Source organism: Tetrao urogallus (assembly GCF_951394365.1).
Source record: "Tetrao urogallus genome assembly, chromosome: 19".
Classification (NCBI taxonomy): Eukaryota; Metazoa; Chordata; class Aves; order Galliformes; family Phasianidae; genus Tetrao; species Tetrao urogallus.
This window is the reverse complement of record NC_136832.1, coordinates 5,105,886-5,126,655: the sequence shown is the minus strand read 5'-3', so window position 1 is coordinate 5,126,655 and position 20,770 is coordinate 5,105,886. Positions and strand designations below refer to the sequence as shown.

Here is a 20,770-nt window from a genome sequence, read left to right as displayed (position 1 = left end):
AGGCTGTCCCCATCAGGAGGAGGGGACACTTGTGATGAGATGAACTCAAGGTGCCCCCGGGCTCTGGCAGGGGAACTGTGAGTTCCCTGACCCCCCCCCAGAGCAGGTTTTGGGGGTCTGTGGGTGCTCTGTGCCCTAGGTATGAGTGATGCTTCAAGGCTCTGTGCCACTAATTTAATGTAGTCTAGGTTTTTATTATTATTAAGTTTGTAACTTTGACCTGGAGCTGGGCTGGGGGGCCCGGGTTGATGTCTGTGCACTGCCCCGGGCCGAGGGGGCAGAAGCGTGGTGCTGCCTGGCTCCCAGCCCCCATCCCAATAAACCATTTGCTGCTCCCAGTGCTGCCCACTGCCTCCATGGGACAATGCCGGGGGGGGGTCACCCCATCGGGGCTGCACCCGCTGCCCCCCAGCTGCTGCTCAGCGTGCATTTGCACCGCATTATCAGGGGAAGGATAATGCAGGGTCTGTGGGTGCCGGGGTACAAACGCTGCCTAAGTGCCAGGACACATCCTGGAGGCACCCACATTTTGCCCCCAACACTCCCATGTGCTGGGAACCCCCTGGAGGGTTGTTGCATGATGCCCCCCCTTCCCCGCCCTGGGCTGCCTTGGGGGGGGCCAAAGCATTCACTGAATGAGTAAGGGTGGCCCCGGGGACAGCGTGGGGCCATGGCCCCCTCCGGGCTCAGCCTGAGGTTTGGGGTAGAAAAAGGCTTTTATGGAGGCTGAGCCGGTGGTGGCGGTGGGCTGATGGCCGAGGGGGGGGCCGAGGGGGTCAGGCCATGCTGCTGGTGGAGCAGGGGGTGCTCTGGGTGCTGCCGATGCTGTGGTTGGTGCTGCTGCTCTCCGAGGCTGGCGCCGTGGTGGACACCGGCTGCAGTTTGGAGATGGGACCTGCATTACGCCGCCGGTCCAGGGAGGGGGTAGGAAGGAGGGGGGGGGGGAAAAGAAAAATAATGTAGGGCCAAAAAACAAAACTCGGCGCCGGCAGGGCCGGCAGGGGGTGGCTCATCCTGGACGTGACCTTTCCAGCCCTGATAAGGGACCCGTCCCTGGCGCAGGGCTCGTGCTCCCCGGCCAACACAGCTCTGCACCCCCTCCCCGCCCCCGATAAGATGAGGGATGGCGATGGGCTTTGTGGGGACCTTGGGGACTGCAGCTGGCTCGCACTCATGAGATGCCTTGGCCAAAAGGGATGTCTGGGTGATAGCAACATGACAGCCCCCCTCCCAGGGACATGCGGGAGGGTTGGGAATGGGGAGGAGGATGGCTTTCCCAGCAATAGGACGTGTGTGTGGGCCCCCCCAACTCCCCCCGAGAGATACTCACGAGTATGCGAGTAGATATACCAGAGCCCAGCAGTGAGGAGCGCGCCGATGAGGAAGGCTCCAAAGGTGATGCCCAGCACAGCGGACAGCCCCAGCCCTTGATCTGCAGTGGGATGAGGCCATCAGTGTGGGGCTACCTTCCCCAGACCCAGCTGTGTCCCCCCACCCTGCCCCGTGTCCCCAGCTCACTGTTAGGTGGCCGCCAGATGTCTTTCACCTTCACCTCCAAAACCTTCTCGAAGATGGTGTTGTTCTGCCAGGCAGAGGGTTGGGATGAGCGTGGGGATATTCCAGCCCGAGTGCCACCATCCCATGGGGATGTGGTTCAGTGCCCAAGGACTTTGGGGACCAAGGATGCTGTTCCCAGCTTGGTGATAAGCCCACTGATATGCCTAGGAGGGGGACCGTGGTGCCAGATGGGGGTGATGCTGACCTGCAGCCCAGCCTTGCACGTGAGGGTGGCAGAGAAGGGGACGTGCCTGCCCTCAGGGATGGCGTAGGTGAAGCGGAAGCGCCAGACCTTCCTGGTCCAGTTGCTGGGGGGCTCGTCCAGCATGGCCACGCTGGAGCTCTTGGCCTTGTTGCCCTGCACCAGCAGCATTGGCTCCATACCAGGGGCCATCAGATAGCATTCCTTGAGCTGCAGGTCGGCCAGGTAGTCCTCCAAGTGCATGGATGCCTGCATGGGGACAGGGTGACCATTAGGGATGCCGTCGCCCCACGGTGCGGTCCCCACCCCGGTGCCTGGGCCCCATGCACGGGTACCTGCACAAACACCTCCTTGTTGACCTCCAGCTCTGTCTGTGGTACCTTGAAGTCGGCGGTGGGGAAGAGGCGCAGGAAGAGCTCCCGTGGGATCGGACACTGAAAGGCCACCTGCAAGTAGGGATGGCGTCAGCCACTACTCTGTCACCCCCAGTTGGTGACACAGCCACCAACACTTACCCTCACGCTCCGGAGCACGGAGCCCTTGGACAGGCTGAGGATGAGCTGTGAGGAGAGGAGGAAGGTTCAGTCAGCCCGGCCATAGAGGTGTCCCCATGAGCATCTCCGCTGCTGGGGTCTCCCCACAGGGTTGGGGTGGCTCCGGGGTCTCCCCATCAGCACCACAGCCAGCTGTGCTCACCTCATTTTTGGCATGGCCGTGGCTCTCCACCAAGGTGCCGCAGCCACTGAGCAGGGTGTGCAGCATGAAGTGCGTGGCGTTCTTCTCTGCCTGGCAGCTGATGTCCCGCAGGGTGATGTTCACCACGTCTTTGATGGGCTACAATAAAGGCAACAGTCGTGCCCAACTCCCTCTGGCGTGCCCGGCCAGCCCTCCTCTCACCTCTCAGCACCTGGAGCAGGTGCCCTCACCTCCAGGTGGGACCTGGCGATGACGATTTCCATGGTGTCATCTGTGCACTTCCAGGGCCTGAGCGTGAGGAGCAGCGTGCTGGATATGAGGTCAGGGCTCAGGGTTGATGAGATGGGCACCGTGGGCAGCTTCCTCGGCACCTCTGCAGGGAGAAGGCATGGGGGTCTGAGTGAGGATCCCCCCTTAAGCTCCCTGACCCCATTCAGGCGCTGTGGACTGACCACGCTCGTGGATCTTCAGTGTGATGTGGGGGCTGATGGGGATGACGGAGTAGGAGGCGATGATGCTGTAGTTCTTCTCATAGGCTTTGGTGATGAGGCCCTGCTCTGTGTCGGGCAGCAGCTCCCCTTTCTGTGGCCCCATAGGGATGTGCAGGATCTTGTAGGTGCCGGAGGTCTGCAGGGATGGTGCAGAAGGGAGTGAGAGGAGACAGGGATTGGGGCAGCAGTGGGAAAGTGCCGCGAGGGCCGTACCAGGAAATTGAGGCTGCAGTTGTTCAGCATCAGGAGCCAGGCGAGGTTGGCTGGGCCCTGCAGGAGGAGGATCTGGTTGTTGGGCTGCTGTTCGGGGCAGCTCAGGGTCAGGTTCACCTCCGTGATGGGCAAGCTGCAAAGCCACAAGACACTCTCAGTCCAGCATTAGGCCCCTCTTGGGGTGCCCACAAGAGATCCTGGCCTCCTCCCCAGTACCTGGGCTTGTGCAGAAGCTGGACGATGTGGGCAGCCCTGGCACTGTGGGCACTGCTGCTGGTACAGCCCTTCACCTCACGGAAAAGGACCTCAGCCTCGAGGTGCGGCGTGGCATCAAAGTCCGTCTGGGGAACGCAGTTCAGGGGGCTGCTGCTATCTGCAGGGAAGGCAGGCAGTGCTGGTGGCCACCAAAACTGCACCATTGTCGTGGTTTTATGCGACAACCACGCTCAGGGTCTCCCAGCATCGCCCCGCATGTTTCCAGCACAGTGGAGCAGGAGGAGTGCTGTGCTTATCTCATCCCCCCAGTGCCACCCAGCCCCCCACCAACCCCCCACCCCCCTCCCTGTGTCTCGCCGCACTTTCGCCCAGGTGGAGGTGGATCCTCTGTGGGTCCTTCAGCTCGCTGTAGGATGTGATGCCCCTATAGGTGTTCTGCACCCAGTCCAGCAGATGTCCCTTGGCAGCCTCTGGCAGCTCCGTGCCTTGCACCTTGGGGCTCAGAGAGGCGTCCTGCAGGTGAGCAGCACAAGGAGCTGAGGCAGAGCGGGGCACACAGATGCATCCCTCTCTGCCACCCGGGAAACACAGGACCCCCACTCCTGGTGTGTGCGGTGCTGCTCTGAGCCCAGGTGGATTGGCATCTCCAGAGCACTGACTGCATTGCGCTCGGGGTCACACTGCAGGGATTTTAGGTGGCCGGCAGCACGCGAGGAGCTCGGCCCACTTTATTATTAGCCGCAAACAAAGCAGGAGGTTTATTTTGCTAACAAAGCTCCCGGCCCCGGCTCAGCTCGCTGGAGCCAAACCCCATCGCTGACCTTCCTCCCGGCAGCCGGAGGAAACAGGAGCTTTTTCAAGCGCCATGCGTCATTCGCTGCCTGGCCTGCCCCATGCTCAGATCTGCTGCCAGCAGCCAGCTGTCCCCCAGCTGTGAGCATCGTCCCCAGGAGGGGGGACTCAAGCACCCCAGGGGCAACCCCAGGCCCTCCAACCCCTCCCTTGGGTCTGCTGTGGCACTCACAGTGCGGATGAGGAGGTCCTGGCACGGGGAGGTGATGCTGGCTGAGCACTGCGGGCACTGGAGGATGAGCACTGCTTGCCGGGTGCAGACATCAGCTTGTGGTATGATGGACACATTCAGCATGGGAACAGGGGTCTGCAGGGAACAAGAAGAGAATCAGCACTGCCTATGGCTGGGACTGACTCCCCTGCCATGTCCCCAGTGGGAGAGCAGAGAGGTACATCGGGCTGGCCCCAAACACGAGCCGTGTGGGAGGCAGCAAGGATGGGAGATTTGGCCTTGGGGCAGCTGGAGGGATGCAGGGGTGCCACTTGGGTGTATTCACACATCAGAGTGTGGCAGACCCCTCTGGCTACCCCCTAATGGCCCACAATGGGGAGGAGCATCCTCATGTTGTGGCCCTTCATAGGGGTCAGAGCACCAGGGAGCGGGTGCTGTGTACCAGGCAGCAGGGTGTCACCCAGTGGAGACCGGAGCATCCCCACAGAGCAGCCCAGGACATCCCCGCACCATGGCCTGGAGCATCCCCACATTGCAATCGGTGCATCCTCACCCCATGCAGCAGAGCATCCCCACGCTGGGTACCGGGATGTGCCCTCCTGTCTCTCCCAGCCCCATCCTGACACTGGGGCACCACTGCATTCCCAGTACAAAGCAAACAGCAGCAGCAGCACAGCGTGCAGGCGGCCGGCTGTGACCCCATAGAGCTGTGTGGGTGGCCGGGGACCCCGGGTGGCCCCGTGGCGGCAGGAGGAGCCGCGCTGGTTTTCCTGCCGCGTGTTTTGCGGCGCTCCATTGTTTCGCCCCGCCGAGCGCGGGGAGATGGAGGAGCTGGAGGCTGCGTCTCGCCCTCCGCGGCCTTTTTTTAGGTTTTTTCTTTTTGGTGTTGTTGTGTCGTGTTGGTTTTTTTTTTTTTTTTTTTTTAATTGCTTTGTGGGATCTGCTTATAGAAAGCAGTTTCCAGTAATTCTTCTAGGAGTGGAGCCAGGTCCCTGCCCGGCTCCCCAGGGCTCGGTGCCGGCGAGCCGAGTGCCACAGCCGTGACATCACTGTGTGTCCCCCGCCGCCTCTGGTGACAAAGCCGGGGCACCCCCGGCTCTGACGCTCACTTGCAGGCGCCTGCACCAGGGCCAGGCTTCCTGCTCCCTTGCCTGTGCCCCAAAAAGCAGAACTGGGAGAGCTGGGAGACGGTGAGGACCAGAACCCAGTGCTGCGTTTGCTGGTGCCTCAGCAGCTCAAAGGGAGCTGGTTCCCACAGCCAATTTTCCCCTAATGCTGCCTCCTCCTGCCCAGCCAAAGCCCCCCACCGCAGGGCTGGGCAGTGCACCAGGCAGGGGAGCAGTCCCAGGCTCACTGCCCTGCTGTGCCCGACCTCAAGCACCCACAAAGCACCATGCTGGGCACGCTGCCTCGACCCAAGCGACTTCCTCCATCCTTCCCTGCATCCATCCATCCCTGTGGACATGCAGGTACCCAGAACACCCAGTGCAGGGACAGTCCCTGTAGCTCAGACTGTCACCTTTATAAAGAGTTTAAACCATCCCTTTAGGGACAGAGCAAAACCACAGCTTCATCTGAGAGGGGAAGTTGGGCCATGTCAGGGAAATTGCACTGTGGAAAAGGTTAATCTGGTTTCTCTCGGTGCTCGTTACTCAGAGGAAACGATTTTGACAGCAGTCTCAGCTGCATTCACTGCTTGCTGGTCCCACAGTGCCAGGACTGCGTTTCCCCAGGGGGAGCTGGAAAAGGAGCAGGCTCACCTTGGACCACTGGATGCTGAGGACGTGCACTTCATGTTCAGTGTGCGTAGAGCTGCTGCTGACGCAGCCCCGCAGCACCGTGCTGGTGGTGTAGGACAGCGTGATGGGAGGCTCTGCTGTCACCGGCTGCAAGTCGCAGTGCTCAGCTGGAGCGGGGTCTGGGCAGAAAACAAAGGGACATCGGTCACTGTCTGGCAGTGTGGGGACAGGGGACGTGCAAGAGGGGCTGTGCTGCGACACCCGCCTGGAGCTGGCGAGTTTGGTCCCATTAATGATCCTCAGATCCGGTCTGGAAAAAAACACTGTCCCTGTGCGGCTTCCCCCAGTGATTGGCCCTCCCCGGCCCCCGCTGAGGCAGGAAATCGGAAGGGCCAGGTGTGGAAATGGCACCGGGCTGTCCCTGCCGAGGTGCGAGGCGGGCGGCGCTGACACTGACCGTCCCCGCGCTGCGGCTGCCAAGGGAAATCCTGCCTGCAGAACGAATGCTGCCTGCAGCTCCAGACCTGCAAACGCGGAGGTGACGGCCTGGGGCATTTCCCGTGCCCTGGGCAGCGCCGTCCCCGAGCTGTCCCAGTGTTGGGGCACACATGGATGGCCCTGCTGTGGATGCCCTCTGGGGCGGTGGGTGCTGCGTTTGGTTCAGATGTGACCAGAAGCACCATCCCTTCCCCGGGGGGGCCGCCGATGAGCCACCAATACAGGAGGAGGCGATGCCCTGTGTTGGGGACACCCTACGTCGGGGACGGGGCGAGGGCCACGCGTGCCATCCCAGAGCCACGTTGGGGTGGTGAGGCCGAGGCGGCGGGGTCACGGCGCAGGCCCTGCGGTGACGCTGCCGAGGTCCCAACTATTGTCCAGCGCTTCCTCCCCATGGCGCAGCAGTCGCAGCATCGGGAGGAAGATAAACAGCCTCTTATCTGGGCGCCGCAGCCCGCGGCACTCTTCCCTGCACTGCTGCCCCGGCGGCACCGGGCACGGCCCCGATCCCCGGCATCACAGGGCACGTTGGGTGGCTCGTCATCCCTCTGGTGACACGCTGCCAGGATGCAGCCGTGCAGCCCCACACAGAGCGGGGATGCTGCAGAGGGGCACTGGGGCAGCGGTGCCAAGCGGGCACTGTCCCGAGGGGCAGGCAGTGCTCTGCAACATGATGTCAGGATCAGATAAGGGCGCTCAGCTGGGCCCGGCCTGCGCCCGCGGGGTCAATCAGATAAGGGGGCATTTATTTTTGTACTCCAGGAAATGTAAAAAAAAAAAAAAAAAAAATTAAAAGAAAGAAAGAAAGAAAACCCACTTGATGTTTTTCCAGCCTCCCACTGCCCGCCCTCGGCCTCTCTGCTGTGTCGCCCCGGCGTGTGAGGGATTCCTGTTTTTTAATAGGAGAGGATCAAAGGCTCCAGGCACAGAACAAAGCCCTGTGGTGCCAGGGTGCCAGGCTTTGGGGGCTCCAGCAGGACTGGATGCTCCCAGGCAGCACGGTTTGCTGACACTCGTGCAATGAGCTGGCAGGGCTCAGCCGCGCCAGGAGTGGGAATGGAGGGAGTGCAGCAGCCTGGGGTTGTCATCCCTGGGTCATCACTGACTGCTGTGCCATGGGGAGGTGGCAACACAGGGTGTACAGCACAGCTACATAAGGCACGGGGTGGAAGGCACAGCTACATGGCACAGGGGTGCTATGGTGCACCCACATAGGATGGGAGCCATGCAGCACAGCTGCAGGTGGTGGGCATGGTGTAGCACTGCCACATCGTAGGACGTGGCCTGTATGGCAGAGCTACACAGGACAAGGACAGTAGAGGCACAGTTACATATAACAGGGGCTTCACTGGTTGGTTGCATAGGGCAGGAACTGTACTGAACACTCAGGACAAGGACTGCACAGCACAAATAAATAAACAAAGGGCCATAAAACAGATGGGAAGGACAGGAACTACACTACATCACTATGTGGGACAGTATGGCACAGCTCCATAGGATGAGGCCCATATAGCATACAGTACAACCAAGTAGGACAGGGACTAGAAGGCACAGCTGAGTAGTATGGGGACCAAAGCTACACAGAACACAGCTCATGTAGTAGAACCATGTTAGTGCAGGGACTGCATAGCACAGCCACACAGGATGCAGAGTAAATGGCACAAGTACAACGGACACAGCACAGCAGCTGTTTGGCACAGCTGCTAAGGATGGAGGCCCAGCAGCACAGATATATGGGATGGGGAATATATGACACTGCTTCATAGGACACAAACCATATGGCACGGCTACAGGAGGGGGACCATACCTCATTGCTGCATAGGACGCAGACCTTACTGCACATCCCTGTAGGATGGGGACCACATGGCACAGCCATAGGACAAAGACAGTATGGCACAGCTATGGAGGACACAAGACAGTATGGCACAGCTCCATAGGACATGGACCTTATGGCAGCTGCACTGAATGGAGACCATATGACACAGCTATAGGACAAGTATGACACAACTACATAGGATGGGGTCCACACAAGCACAGCCCCATAAAGCGCGGCCTGCATAGCACAAACCCCAGGACAGGGACTGTAGGGCATCCTGGCACCACTCTGTCCCTGTCCCATCCCAGCATGGCATGTCCCCATGTCCCCAGCCCTCTGCCCGCTGGCTGCTGTGGGTGCCCCATAGACCCTCCCTGTGAACCCGCAGCGGTCACGGGGTGAAGGCAGCGTCAGCACTGCTGGGGTTGAAGTGAAGGCAGCAGAACAGCGCCCACCTCCGTAGCCACCAACGGCAGGGTGCTTTTGGGGCTCCCATCCCTGCCGCCTGGGTGTTCTGGTGACACTGGGACCACCGCAGGACCCGCTGTGTGCTGTGGCCTCGGAAGGGAGCAGCAGTCGCACCGCTCTGACGCATAGCTGGTGCCACAGCCGGGCTTTGGGGCCGCTGGAGGGGTCCCGTGTCAAAGGGGTTCCATGTCAGCAGGGTCCCGTGTCAGAGGGGTCCGTCCCACGCCAGCAGGGTCCCAGCCTTGTTGCCGGTACGTGTGCCTCACCGCGGGGCACAGCTCCTGCCTGATCCCGCCGCGCTCCGGGCACCTCCTCACCCTCGTCCCCTCCCGTGCCCCGCACACCGCCGGGACCCCCCGGCCCCACTCACCGGGACGGCCGAGCAGCGCCAGCAGCAGCGGCAACAGCGGAGAGCTCCGACGGCACATCCCGGCCTCTGCCCCGAACCCTGAGCGCAGTGAGCGGGCGGCGGCGGCAGGAAACCGACTCCCTTCGGCAGGAGGAGGAGGAGGAGGAGGAGGAGGAGGAGGAGGAGGAGGAGGAGGAGGAGGGTCGGCGGGCGGCGCGGCTCCGTGCCGGGAGGAAATGCCGCTCTGCAGCGCTGGAGCCGTGCCGTCCGACGAGGGGGTGGGACAGGGGAGGCTGGGGTGAAGTGAGGGGGGGCCCGTGCCTCGGTTTCCCCTTTGGGGAGTGGGTATTGCTGCCAGCGCTGTGTCCCGAGGGATGGAATCAGCCGGTACGCCCTGGAACCCTTTTTGAGGTGGTGGCACAGAGCAAGAGCATTGGGGATCACAGCTCCTGCTTTGAGGATGTTCAGGTGCCAGAGAGCCCATTCTGCCCCCTGGTACAACCCCACACGTCTTAGGAGTGGGGAGGGGGCTGCTCCGTGTGGTACTGCAGCAATGCCACTCAGCCCTGTGTGTGCGCACAGCTAGGAACTGCCACAGCATCCTTGCTTGCAGGCAGGTTTGGGGTTTGGGGATAGTCCTGGGTCACAGCAGTACCGAGGTGGGAGCCAGAGACCAGCAGGATGCTCACAGGGACATTCCTGCAGCCTTGTCCCGTCCCCGCTGAATGCACACTGGGGTGGTTCCATCCCATTCCAAGGCCGTGGGGAGGAAGCGGAGCAGGGACCTGCAGGGAAGGCAGCGGGCCCGTCCCCGGCAGCAGCACGTCCTCGAGGTGACCGCTGTCCCCCCAGCACGTCCCCGGGGCGAGCAGCAGCCATCTCCAGCGACAGAGCACTGCCATCTCCTGGGGACCGCGGGGACGGGTGCAGGCAGCAGCGCCGAGCATGAGCATCCCCTGCACCCCTGTCTCCAGGGGAGCAATCAGGACGCTCCAGCCCTGCTCACCATACGGGGAAACTGATTCAGGCTCGTCTCACACCCCGAGAGGGACGAAGGCACGAGGGATACCGGCTCACTCCATCCCCCACCCGGCTTCAACCCGCGGCCCCCCGCCCCTCCTGGCCCCCCGCCCCCAGCGACACGCGCCTCGCGGTGCTGGCAGCGCCCCAGCCCCGGCCGGATGGCCGCATCCTTCCTGCCCGCCGCCTCCCCGCAGCGCCACGGCCCCGCCGTTGCTCATGGTTGCTTCACCCCTGGGCACCCGGCTGACGTCTGAGCCTGGCGCGCTTGGAATTGTTTTTTTCTTTTTTCCCTTCAGGAATTTTTCTAGGGGAATTTTTGTTCCCCCCCCTCTCCCCAGCACATTTCCTTCCTCCACACCATCCCGGTGACCTGGCTTGCCCCCGAGCTGCTGCCCACCCCGTGCCTGATTTACAGCAGCCCCACAGCGCCGGGAGGTCATGGCTCTGCTGCCTGCTGCCCTCATCCTGTCTAGGAACACCAGGGGGCTACAATGCGTCTGAGCACGCTGCAGGCAGCTCTGGGACTGGGGAACCCTCAGTTCCATGTTCCCAATGCCAGCATCCCTCATATTCAGTTCTGCAGCACATTCCTGAGATATTCAGCCCCCCCTGAGGACCCAGGTGCTAGCCCCCACCCATGAGGACACCACTTTGGTGGCTGTGCTAAGATGCACGTCCACACAGCATCCCTCCGCCCCAGGTGACATCCAGCCCAGAGGCACAGCGGTGACACTGGTGACAATATGTGCTTGGAAGGAGGACAGCCAGCAGCACGGCCATGCACCCCAATGGGCAAAAGCAGTGAGGAGATGATGGAAATCCCCATCCTATGAGATGAAGGGTGAGGGCATCCCAAAACACCCCAATGGACAAAAGCAGCAAAGAAACGGTGGAAGTGGCAGAAATCACCAACTGATGGTATGAGGAGGAGGGATGGGGGGGATGCTGCCCCTGGGATGCAGAAGCAGAGCAGAGGAGGGAGATGGGGTTGGGGGGAGCGGGAAGGGGCCAGGACGCAGCCCCAGGGGCAAGCAGTCGGGATGCTCCCTCCCTTCCTCCAAGCATCCCCCGGCCCACAGCATCGCAGCCGGGATAAACACCCGCTTCCTGCCCTTAATCAGCTTCAGAGAGGGGCTGGCTGAGGGGGGGGGGGTAGAAACAAAAATCTCTGGAAAGAAAAACTCATTTCCTGCGACAGAAGAAAAAGATAAAGTCCGGGCTCATTAAAGTGAACTTTACTGGGGAGAGACGGGAAAGAGCCAAACACAATGTCCTTGAAATTTCCTTCGCGCGGCTCTGTCCACGAAAACAGGATAAGGCCACTTCCGCTGTCTCTGCCCCGCGCGTGCGGGGGGAGCGCAGGGTGGGGGGCGCGGGGCCGTCACAGCTTGTCGAGGTAGGAGCAGACCTGCTGGAAAACCTCATCCACGGTGCCCTCGGCATTCAGCTGCGGGGACAGTGATGGGGTGCTGGCTCCCTCAGCGATGCTGGGGGTTGGGTTGGGGCTCGGCCACCCCCACGTGCTGCTTCCCCCCCTCCCTGTATCCCGCTCACCTGGCGGACGATGCCCCGGTCCTTGTAGAAGGCGATGACGGGCTCGGTAGCCTTGTAGTAGGTCTCCAGGCGCTTCTTGATGGTCTCCTCGTTGTCGTCCACTCGCCCGCTGGTCTCTCCCCGCTTCAGCAGCCGCTTCACCATCGTCTCCTTCCCCGCATCCACGTAGAGCAGCAGCGTGGGGGGGGCGATCTGCGGGGACACAGCTGTCACCGTGTGGGTCGGGGTGTCCCCACGTCTCCTCCGGGTGGGGCTGGAGGTGTGACACCCGGCAGGAGGGGACAGCACGGCCATCACCCCAGTCACCCTCTGCCAGGCCTGGGTGCAGCCCACATGTCCCCTCGCCGTGCGGGCCGCAGATGGAAGGCGGCACAACACGACGTGGCGCACACTGAACTGCCCTCACCTTCTTTTCAAACTCCTCTCCCTGCTTCACCTCGCGGGGGTAGCCGTCAATGAGGAAACCCTTGGAGGTGTCTGCCTTAGCCAGCATGGCGTCCCGCAGCATGTCCAGCACCGTGTCCTGGTGGGGGGGCGTATGGCTGTCAGGGTGATGTGGGACCGTGTGCCCCATTCCTGCCGCTGCATCACCGCAGTGTCCCCACGTCACCCTGTGTTCAGGGCCACAAACTCACCAGAGGCACCAGCTCGCCCTTCTCCATGATGGCTTGCAGCTTCTTGCCCCGCTCCGAGCCCGAGCTGACCTCTGCCCGGAGCAGATCCCCAGTGGAGAGGTGAGTGTACCCATACTTGTGCACAATCTTCTCGCATTGTGTCCCCTTCCCCGAGCCGGGGCCACCTGCAAGTCACACCAGGGCCACCGTCATGTCCCATGCCCCATCTAGTGGGGGTAGGAGGAGAGGCAGCCCAGACCCATCAAAGCCTGGTGAGAGGAGACAGGATGGATGGAAAGAGCTGTCGGGGTGGCATGGGCTGCTGGTGTGGCTGATGAGCCATTGGCACATGGGCATCATTGCCCTGATGGCACCAGAGGCACTGTGAGCAATATCCAAGACATCACTCTCCTGATGGCACCCTGGACATCACCACGCCATCAAGCACCCATGACATCACTCCCAGGAGTTTGCCATCACATCACTTTGGATGCTGGCACCCCAAGCTTTGCTAGACCCTGCTGGTCCCAGACACCCCACACCGGCCACCTCTGTCCCAAGCCCACTTACCCACCACAAAGATGATCTTGTGGTGCTTCAGTTTTTCTGGAGGAGAGAAAGAAAAGAAAGAAAAAAAACCAAAAACAACAATAAATCTAAAAGCTGGATTTTACAGTAGGGAGCAAACTGTCCCCAGTGCAGGACTGAATGAGGGGTGGTGGGGACCAACCTCAACCCAGGGAGGGCAGAGTAGGAAGCACCCATCCCTGTCACCTGGACAGTCCAGGACATCAAAACTGGACATGCTCAAGCACTGAGACCCCATGGTGCCTTGGCAGCTGTGGGGCTGAGCTGTGGGCTTGGAACTCCACTGCATCCTGGAGACGGTCATTGTCCCCGGCCCCACTGAGGGAACCAGCAGGGACAGCCACATCCATCCCCATGGCCAGCTCCTAGTCCTGCTTGGTGCAGCATGGCACACATGGAACAGCCCCTGGGGTCCGAGTGTCCCCAGAAATGACACAGCCCATCCACTTGCAGCATTCCAGGTCACAGAACTGGGGGGGTTTTCCCCGCAGGATTCCCCCCCCCCCCCCCCCAGGATCCATCCCTGCCATGGGATCTGACAGTGCAGAGGGAGGGAGCTAAAAATAATGTGAGCCACCTCGGGGCTGCACTGCCCATCTCTGGATCTCAGTCTTCTGAAATTTCAGCTCCTCCAGCAGCCGGTGAGCCCAGGGCTGGGAGGGAGCCAAGAGGTTGGTTTGGGGGGGGCAGGAGACATGGGGTACGTGGGAGATGGGGGGAAACAAGGGGGAGAAATAGGACAGAGGCAATGGTTGGACAGGGAGTGGATGTAAGGGGGACGCAGAGACGGGATGGAAAGAGGACACGGAATGGACACGAGGGGGAGACAGAGGGGACGGGCACTACTGGAGAACACAGAAGATGGACACAAGGGGGGGACACTGGGGATGGATGAGAGACTGAGGACTTGGATACAAGGGAAACAGAGGAGATAGATGGAAAGAGAACATGAGACAGACACAAAAGGGGACATAAGGATCAGATGCAAGAGGGACAGAGGTGACAGATACAAAGAGGACACGGGAGACAGGGACAAAGGGCTGAGAGATCAGATGCAAGGGGGAGAAAAGAGATGGGCATGGCAGGGGAGAAGTGATGGACACAACTGTACAACACAGGAGGATGGGGGGACAGATGGATGGGTGCAAAGGGAACTAAGGGATTAGATGCAAGAGGAACAGCGGGAACAGATGGACACAGGGGATGGACACAAGGGGAGCCAAGGGTTTAGATACAAGAGGGACAGAGAGGACAAATGCAAAAAGGATGCAGGAGATGGACACAAGGAGGAAAAATTGAGTATATACAATGAGGTATAAGGGATGGAGGCAACAGAGGTTGGAGAGGATGGATGCCAAGGGAGATCGAGGGATCAGATGCAAGGGGGGTGGATGCAAAGGGGATGGAGGGAATGGATGCAAGAGGCACAGACGTCAAGCACTCACCTGTAGACATGCTGCTGCTGTCTGGGTGGAGGAGCACTTCAGGCTGCAAGGGAAGCAGAGCAGAGTGAGCAGCATGGCGGGGACACGAGGGTACCCAGCACTGAGGCCTGGAAAGGATGTTGCCAGGACAACAGCTCTCCCTTTGCTTCCACGATGGGATGGAGCAGATCTCAAATTGAGCTCTAGGGCCATGCTGGGGGACGGGGTTTCCCCCCTGCTAGCATTACTGTTCCCCAACTCGGCCCTCAAATCTATAAAATTTCTAAAATACACAAGAAAGGCACAATGCTGCCCGAATTCCATGGCTCCAGGAGCTGGGACCTCACTTCCTGCAGCCATCGCCTACCTCGCTGCCGGCAGCCACCTGCCCTGTGCCGGCGCTGCCGGGTGACGCAAGGTGACAATACCAGCACCCTGCCCTGCCCTGCCCACATCCCCATGCCTGGGGTGCTGCCTGGCAGCCGGAAACCGGCTTGGGGTCACACATGGGACCAGGACACTGAGAGATGGAGGCGGCGTCCTACGTTCCTCCAGCTCCCCGTGTGCTGGACGGGAGGCTTTTGAAGGGCTCAGCCCGTTCTCGGTGCCCAAGTTGGGGTGGCCGCTCCCTGCTGCCCCTCCAGTTCCTCGCTGTGGGTTTGGCCATGCCGCCTGCCCGCACCCAGCCCCGCAGCACCCCACCTGCTCAGCCACACCGCGTCACCTCGCTGTCCCCAAACCGGCCAGACCGGGGCCGAAGGAGCCGCGGCCATCCGTCAGGTCGTGTTACAGCCGGGAAAGGGCAGAGGCTAAGAATGGATGGGTTGAAATCCGCACCGGGTCACGTCCCGCCTGCGCTCCGAGGCTGAGCCCCGCATCGCTCCATAGGAAGGGCGCAACCTGGGGGCTCCCCGGTAGGGGGGCACTGAGCACACCTGGCAGCAGCCCTCGGCCCACGGCCTGACCCTGCGTGGTGCTGCGCCCAGGGAGCGGGCGGCGCAGGACTCCCCGGCAAAACCCAGGCTGCTGCGATGGGCTCCCCAGAACCGCGTCCCACCAGGAGCTCCGACCGCACGCTTTGCCCGCACCAATCTCCCAGGTGGGGGCTCCGGCACCCTGCAGTAGCCCAGCACCCCCCGCAATAGCACAGCACCCCTGCAATGCTCCCCCCGGTGCTCCCCACCGCTCTTCTCCCTTCTGCCTCCCCCCCGGTTCCCGTTCACCCGCAGCGATGCTCACATCCCCCCCCCGCACCCCCAGCCCCACCGCTGAGCGCACGGTTGGGGGGGGCGGACCGAACGCTTCCCCGCCCCCGAACAGAGGGGCCGGGCGGGGGGCGGCGGGGGGGGGGCCCGAACGGCGGATGCCGGAACGCCCTCCCCAAGGTCACCGCGCGGCGGGGAACGGGAACAAGAACCGCGGTGCAAAGCAGCGACGGGGCCGGGGGGGGGGGGAGGGAAGAGCGGCACTGACCTGCGGGGGGGCGGTGCGCAACGAGGGGGGGGGGGCTGCTGCTGGCCGGCAGCTTCTGCCGTACCGCTAGATATATATAATGCTGGCGGCGCGGGGCATGCCGGGAGCGGGCAGCGGGAAGGGGGGGCACTCGGGGGGGGGGGGGGGGGAATGCTGCCCCCCCGCAGCCCCCCGGTACCGCGCCTCCGCAACGGGAGGAGCCCGCGGATGAGGGGTGGAGCTGGGGGGGTCCTGCACCCCAAAACCGCCGACCCCAGCACCGCTGCGGTCTGGGGGGGTGCCTTTTCCCACCTCCCCCTCCTCCCCCCACCCCCGGACCCCAAAAATGCATCCCGCAGGCAAGATCCAAGGCAACAGACTGCAGCGAGGTTTATTCCTGTACAAATCGATACAAAACGCGGTGCTGAGCCACCCCTCAAGGTGCGACCTCACCGAGACCCCCTCCCCCTTCGCCCGCCCCCCCCCCCCCGCTGCCTCGGCCAAGGGGGAAACTGAGGCACGGGGCTGCCACCCCGCCGGGGCTCAGCGTCCAAACGCTTCTGAATAGTTTGCGAGGGGCTGATGAGTGACGAGCATCGCGTGGCTCCACGGTGGAAATCCAAACACCGGGACCAGGAGGGAAAAAAAGTCCCCCAAATCCCACGGCCAGGTTACAAAAGGTTCCGGCAGTGCTGTGTGGTATTGGCTCCCCCTCCCCACCTCCCCCTCCCCGGCACCACGTTGGCAGTGTCAGCCCCTTGGTCCTCACTGGGGTGACTCTTGAGGTCTCTGTTCTGGGGATGGTGACACTGAAAATGTTAGGATTTGTGCTGAGGGAAAGTGGGGGGTGGGGGGCTGGAATTTTGCCCCAAAAGCAATGCGACCCCCATGCCAGCCAAAGGGGACCATGCACCTGCACCCCCGTGTGCTCTCAGGGTGATGGGCTGCAACGCAGCCTGGGAGGTTCTGAGCTGGGACCATGCAGAGTTCCCATGTCCCGCAGGACACCCCAAAACCCACGATGTCACGGCTGTGCAGGCGCCATAGGCACAGCGGCGGCATGTGGCCCTGATGGCTGTATCAGCCCTGCGGTGCACGGTGCAGCCTGGACCCCAAACCAAGGGGACTTTTGAAGCAAAGGGATCCCAAACCAAGGGGACCGGACCATCGCACGGGAGACCCCAAGCCAAGGAATCCCTGAACTAAAAACTAAGGGGACTCCAAGCCAAGGGGACTTCATCCCACAGAGATCCTACCCCCAGGAGACCCCATCCCAATGGGACCCCAAACCAACGGGACCTCATCCCAATGGGACCCCAAGCCAAGGAGATCCCGTCCCAAGCTGACCCTGAATCAAAAGGACCCCGAATCGAAGGGACCCCATCCCCAGGGCTCCCCGCTCAGTGCAGCTGCCCTAAGGCCAGGTGGGGTGAGAGAAGGTGATGTTGTAGGGGGCGGCCCAGCTGGCAAAGACGCGCTTCTCGGTGATGAAGCGGTGGTGATTGCCGCGGCGGCTGCGCTCGTTGTGGATGTACGTCGTGCACTCGTCGGGGCCCTTGGGCTCGTAGTAGTGGTAGGCCATGCGGCGGGGCTGCGGACGCTGACTACAGGCAGACCATGGGCTGAGCCCCGTGCTGTGCCCTGCGGTTGGGATTTGGGGATGGGGAGGCCCTTACCTGCAGTAGTTGGGGGGCACCATGCCGTAGACGTGGACGGTGTCGCACAGCTCCACCGCAATCCCCATGGTGAACCAACCCGTGCTCAACCACGAGCGCGACTTCTCTCTAGGGCACAGCGATGAGGTGACCCTCATGGTGCTCAACCCACCAGTGGGGACCCACAGACCACAAGGAGGGTAGAGGAGCTCCCGGTACCTGTCCTTCCCCGTCTCCCCCCGAAAGAGCTCGTCGAACTGCTTCATGCGGTGCGGGGAGACGATGTAGGCCGTCATGTTGGGGAAGGAAGCGCCGACGCGTTGGATGATCTTCAACAGCCCCTTCTGCATCTTGGCCGGCGGCCCCCAGAAGATGAGGATGGTCTCCGGGGTTTTATTGACGAACTCTTGGGGCCGCTTGAGGACGCGGTAGACGCTGGAGTGGGCCACCACACGGAAGGTGGTCTTGTTGCCCACATCGGCCTCATAGCCGGTGGTGGGAGCGTCGTTCATGCGGATGGTGCACTCGGTTTGGTCGATCTCGGCGCCCAGGTGGGTGCCCAGGAGGTGGCTGGAGCTGGTGACGATGGCGCATTGGTGGCAGTGGGCAGTCAGGCTCTGAGGCGATGGACACAATGAGTCCAAACCAAGGAAACCCCAAAACACAGGGACCCCAAACCAAGGGGCTTTCGGTGTCCCACCCACGGGGACATCCCATCTCCACAGCCACGTCCTGTGCCCACCTTGTTCCCAGACACGGGCAGGTACCCGCTGCTCACCCCCCAGTGCCGCAGGTTGGGGGGCCGCCGGGCTCTGCCCCGCAGCGCACTGTAGGGGAACACCTCGGTCCCACTGCTGGAGCTGTAGATGATCAGCAGCATGAGCAGGGCGAAGAGAAGCACGAAGACGGCGGCGCGCTGGCTCTGCAGGTGGGGGACAGCATCAGGGCTCCTCCCCAAAGGGATGGGGATGGAAATCACCGGGATGATCCGGCCCAACTCCATTTCCCCTTGCTGGTCACAGGGAGCTGGGATAGGGATGGGGAGGGGATGGGAATGGGGATGGAGATGGGGATATTCCTGTCCTTCCCCGCCCAGCCACACACAGCTCCAGCTCTCCCAGTAGCGGCACTGCTTGCATGGCCGTAGGGCTTTAAGGAGGGAGGAGGAGGAAAACGCTTTACTGCGTGAGCACTCCTCTGAGCTGCTGCCAGAGGATCATGGCATGGCTGCCCCCAGCTCGGCCCTCTGGAATGGCTTTAAGGGGACTCGGGTCCCACTCACCGCGCTGCCGCTCATGTCTCCGTGCTGCCCTCAGTGCCGAGTGACTGCCGACGTCCTGCGAGCACCTGCAAGGCATGCAGTTACCCCAAAAGCAGTGGGATCCCGTCCCCAAAACTGCACCATGCGCCGATCCCCACACCGGGTTTAGCCCTGGGCTGATTCCAGCGCCCTAAGGAGACTGGGATCTCCCAGCTCAATCCTATTAAACTGGCCCTGGGGTGTTTGGGGTGCTCCCATGGTTACTTGCCCAGTGAGAGGACTCTTTATCCTCACTTCTCCCCACCTCCACGAACATTTTGAAGTCCTTCTCAGTGAGTCATTGCCACCCCTACTGGGTCATAGTCGTACCAATCAGAAATTAAAAACAAAATGAAATTTGATTGTCCTGGGAGGAGGCAAGATGGAAAATTACACAGCAGCCGGCATGTAACCCTCCAGGGGGCCCCGAAAGGCTTTGGGGCTGGGAAGGAGCCAGCGTGCCTGGGGCACGGCGGGGATTTTTGGTGCCAGGAGTCCCAGGAGAGAGGGAACAGCGCTGGGAGCTCCGTCCCTGCACGGGGCTGAGGGGCCAGGAGAAGCGTGCAGCAGGGACACGGGTTGAAGGGGGAGGAGGCGGCAGCTCCGGGACCCCCGCTGGTCACCCCGCTCCTGCGGTGCAGGTCCCTTACCTGGGTGGGGGCACTCATCTGCAGCGGGTGCTGAGCGCTGCCGGGGGGTCTCCTCCGCCTCCTCCTCGCCGCGCTCCCCCCGGGCTGTGCGGTGCTGCCGGGCCCCTCCGGCTGGCAGCAGGGCCATGGCGGTCCCCCGGGGTCACATCGCGCTCTGCTGGGGAAGCGCCGAGCGCTGTCTGCACCCCCGGTACGACAAACCCGGCTGCGGCTCCGCGGTACGGCCCCCACGTGCCGATCTACCCTTGCCGATCACGCACACCCCCCCGTGCCCCCACAGCGCAGATCCTCCCCCAGCCCTGGAACGCATCTGCCGCGCAACCGGGGACGCAACCCCCGGCACTCGCGATTGAAACCCACCGCTCCTCGGGACGCAGCCCCCCGGTACCCGGGATGCAGCCCCTCCGTCCCCAGAGATACCACCCCCCCGTACCCAGCACGCAGCCCCCCACGGACCCCCCCCCCCGCTCTGTACGGCCGTGTCAGGCCGGGCGCAGCCGCATCCCGGCGGGGCGGTGCCGGCTCGTTCCCCGCACAGTGAGTGCCGCCCCCGCCGCCGCCTCGCATCCCCACCCGCACCTTCGGCCCGAGCCCCGCTCCGCTCCGCTCCGCACTGCGCCGCCGCCGCCGCCGCCGCGCGCTCCCGAGGCCCGCGGGGCCGCGCTGTGCTGGGGGCGGGGGTTGCGCGGGGGTCCTAACGCCGCCCGCCCCGACGGGACGGCCCCGGATTGGGCTGCGCGGGGCGCGTGGGTGCGTGCGCGCGTGACACTGCCGGGATACGGCGCGGCGCCGTGGGCTGAGCTCATCTCGCGGCGCTGAGAGGCACGGGGGGGGGGCAGGGGGCTCTCGACCGTGGAAACCGACACGAGTCTCCCTCCACCCCGTCGATTTGCTGCCCCACAGCCTCGCTGCTCCCATCCCCTCGGCGCAGCTCCCGCAGCTCCCCGCAAAACCCCATCCGCCGGATCTCAGCGCCCGCTCCGTGCTCTGACCCCGCCCATCGGATCCCCAGCTTATTTACGGATGGACGAACCCAGCTGCCGCCCCGACACCACGCACCTCCGTGTCCCAGCACCGCCGCGGGCTCAGCGTGGACTTAAAAATGCTTTTAATGGGCAAATCGGCTTTGGTCTGAATCCAAGGGCACTTGTGGCAAGGCAGCTCCGAGGGGGCTGCGGGCAGGGGACGTGCGGGGGCTGTGGGACAGGATGTCCCGGCCCCACTCCACGTGCCCCATATGT

The 20,770-nt window shown here is 62.6% G+C and overlaps 3 protein-coding genes across 3 annotated transcripts; all 3 read right to left on the bottom strand.

Moving 5' to 3' along the window:
- Positions 1–776: 776 nt before the first annotated feature.
- On the bottom strand, positions 777–9,348 carry ENG (endoglin; the record flags this gene model as incomplete). The annotated part of the gene is made up of 15 exons (XM_079544778.1): positions 777–895; positions 1,331–1,432; positions 1,519–1,582; positions 1,763–2,008; positions 2,095–2,205; positions 2,275–2,319; positions 2,456–2,593; positions 2,686–2,828; positions 2,908–3,082; positions 3,160–3,292; positions 3,376–3,532; positions 3,738–3,888; positions 4,400–4,534; positions 6,160–6,317; positions 9,291–9,348. 15 exons carry the CDS (start codon positions 9,346–9,348, stop codon positions 777–779), a joined length of 1,935 nt encoding a protein of 644 aa, XP_079400904.1.
- A 2,164-nt stretch (positions 9,349–11,512) lies between these two features.
- AK1 (adenylate kinase 1) lies at positions 11,513–14,980 on the bottom strand (the record flags this gene model as incomplete). Its single annotated transcript, XM_079544776.1, has 7 exons — positions 11,513–11,739; positions 11,847–12,038; positions 12,253–12,369; positions 12,482–12,645; positions 13,031–13,066; positions 14,494–14,536; positions 14,840–14,980. The coding sequence occupies 7 exons, from the start codon at positions 14,978–14,980 to the stop codon at positions 11,674–11,676; spliced, it is 759 nt and encodes a 252-aa protein (XP_079400902.1). The 3' UTR covers positions 11,513–11,673.
- A 2,358-nt stretch (positions 14,981–17,338) lies between these two features.
- Positions 17,339–18,876, bottom strand: ST6GALNAC6 (ST6 N-acetylgalactosaminide alpha-2,6-sialyltransferase 6; the record flags this gene model as incomplete). The annotated part of the gene is made up of 5 exons (XM_079544871.1): positions 17,339–17,528; positions 17,601–17,708; positions 17,799–18,196; positions 18,322–18,501; positions 18,862–18,876. The coding sequence occupies 5 exons, from the start codon at positions 18,874–18,876 to the stop codon at positions 17,339–17,341; spliced, it is 891 nt and encodes a 296-aa protein (XP_079400997.1).
- Between the last annotated feature and the right edge of the window lie 1,894 nt (positions 18,877–20,770).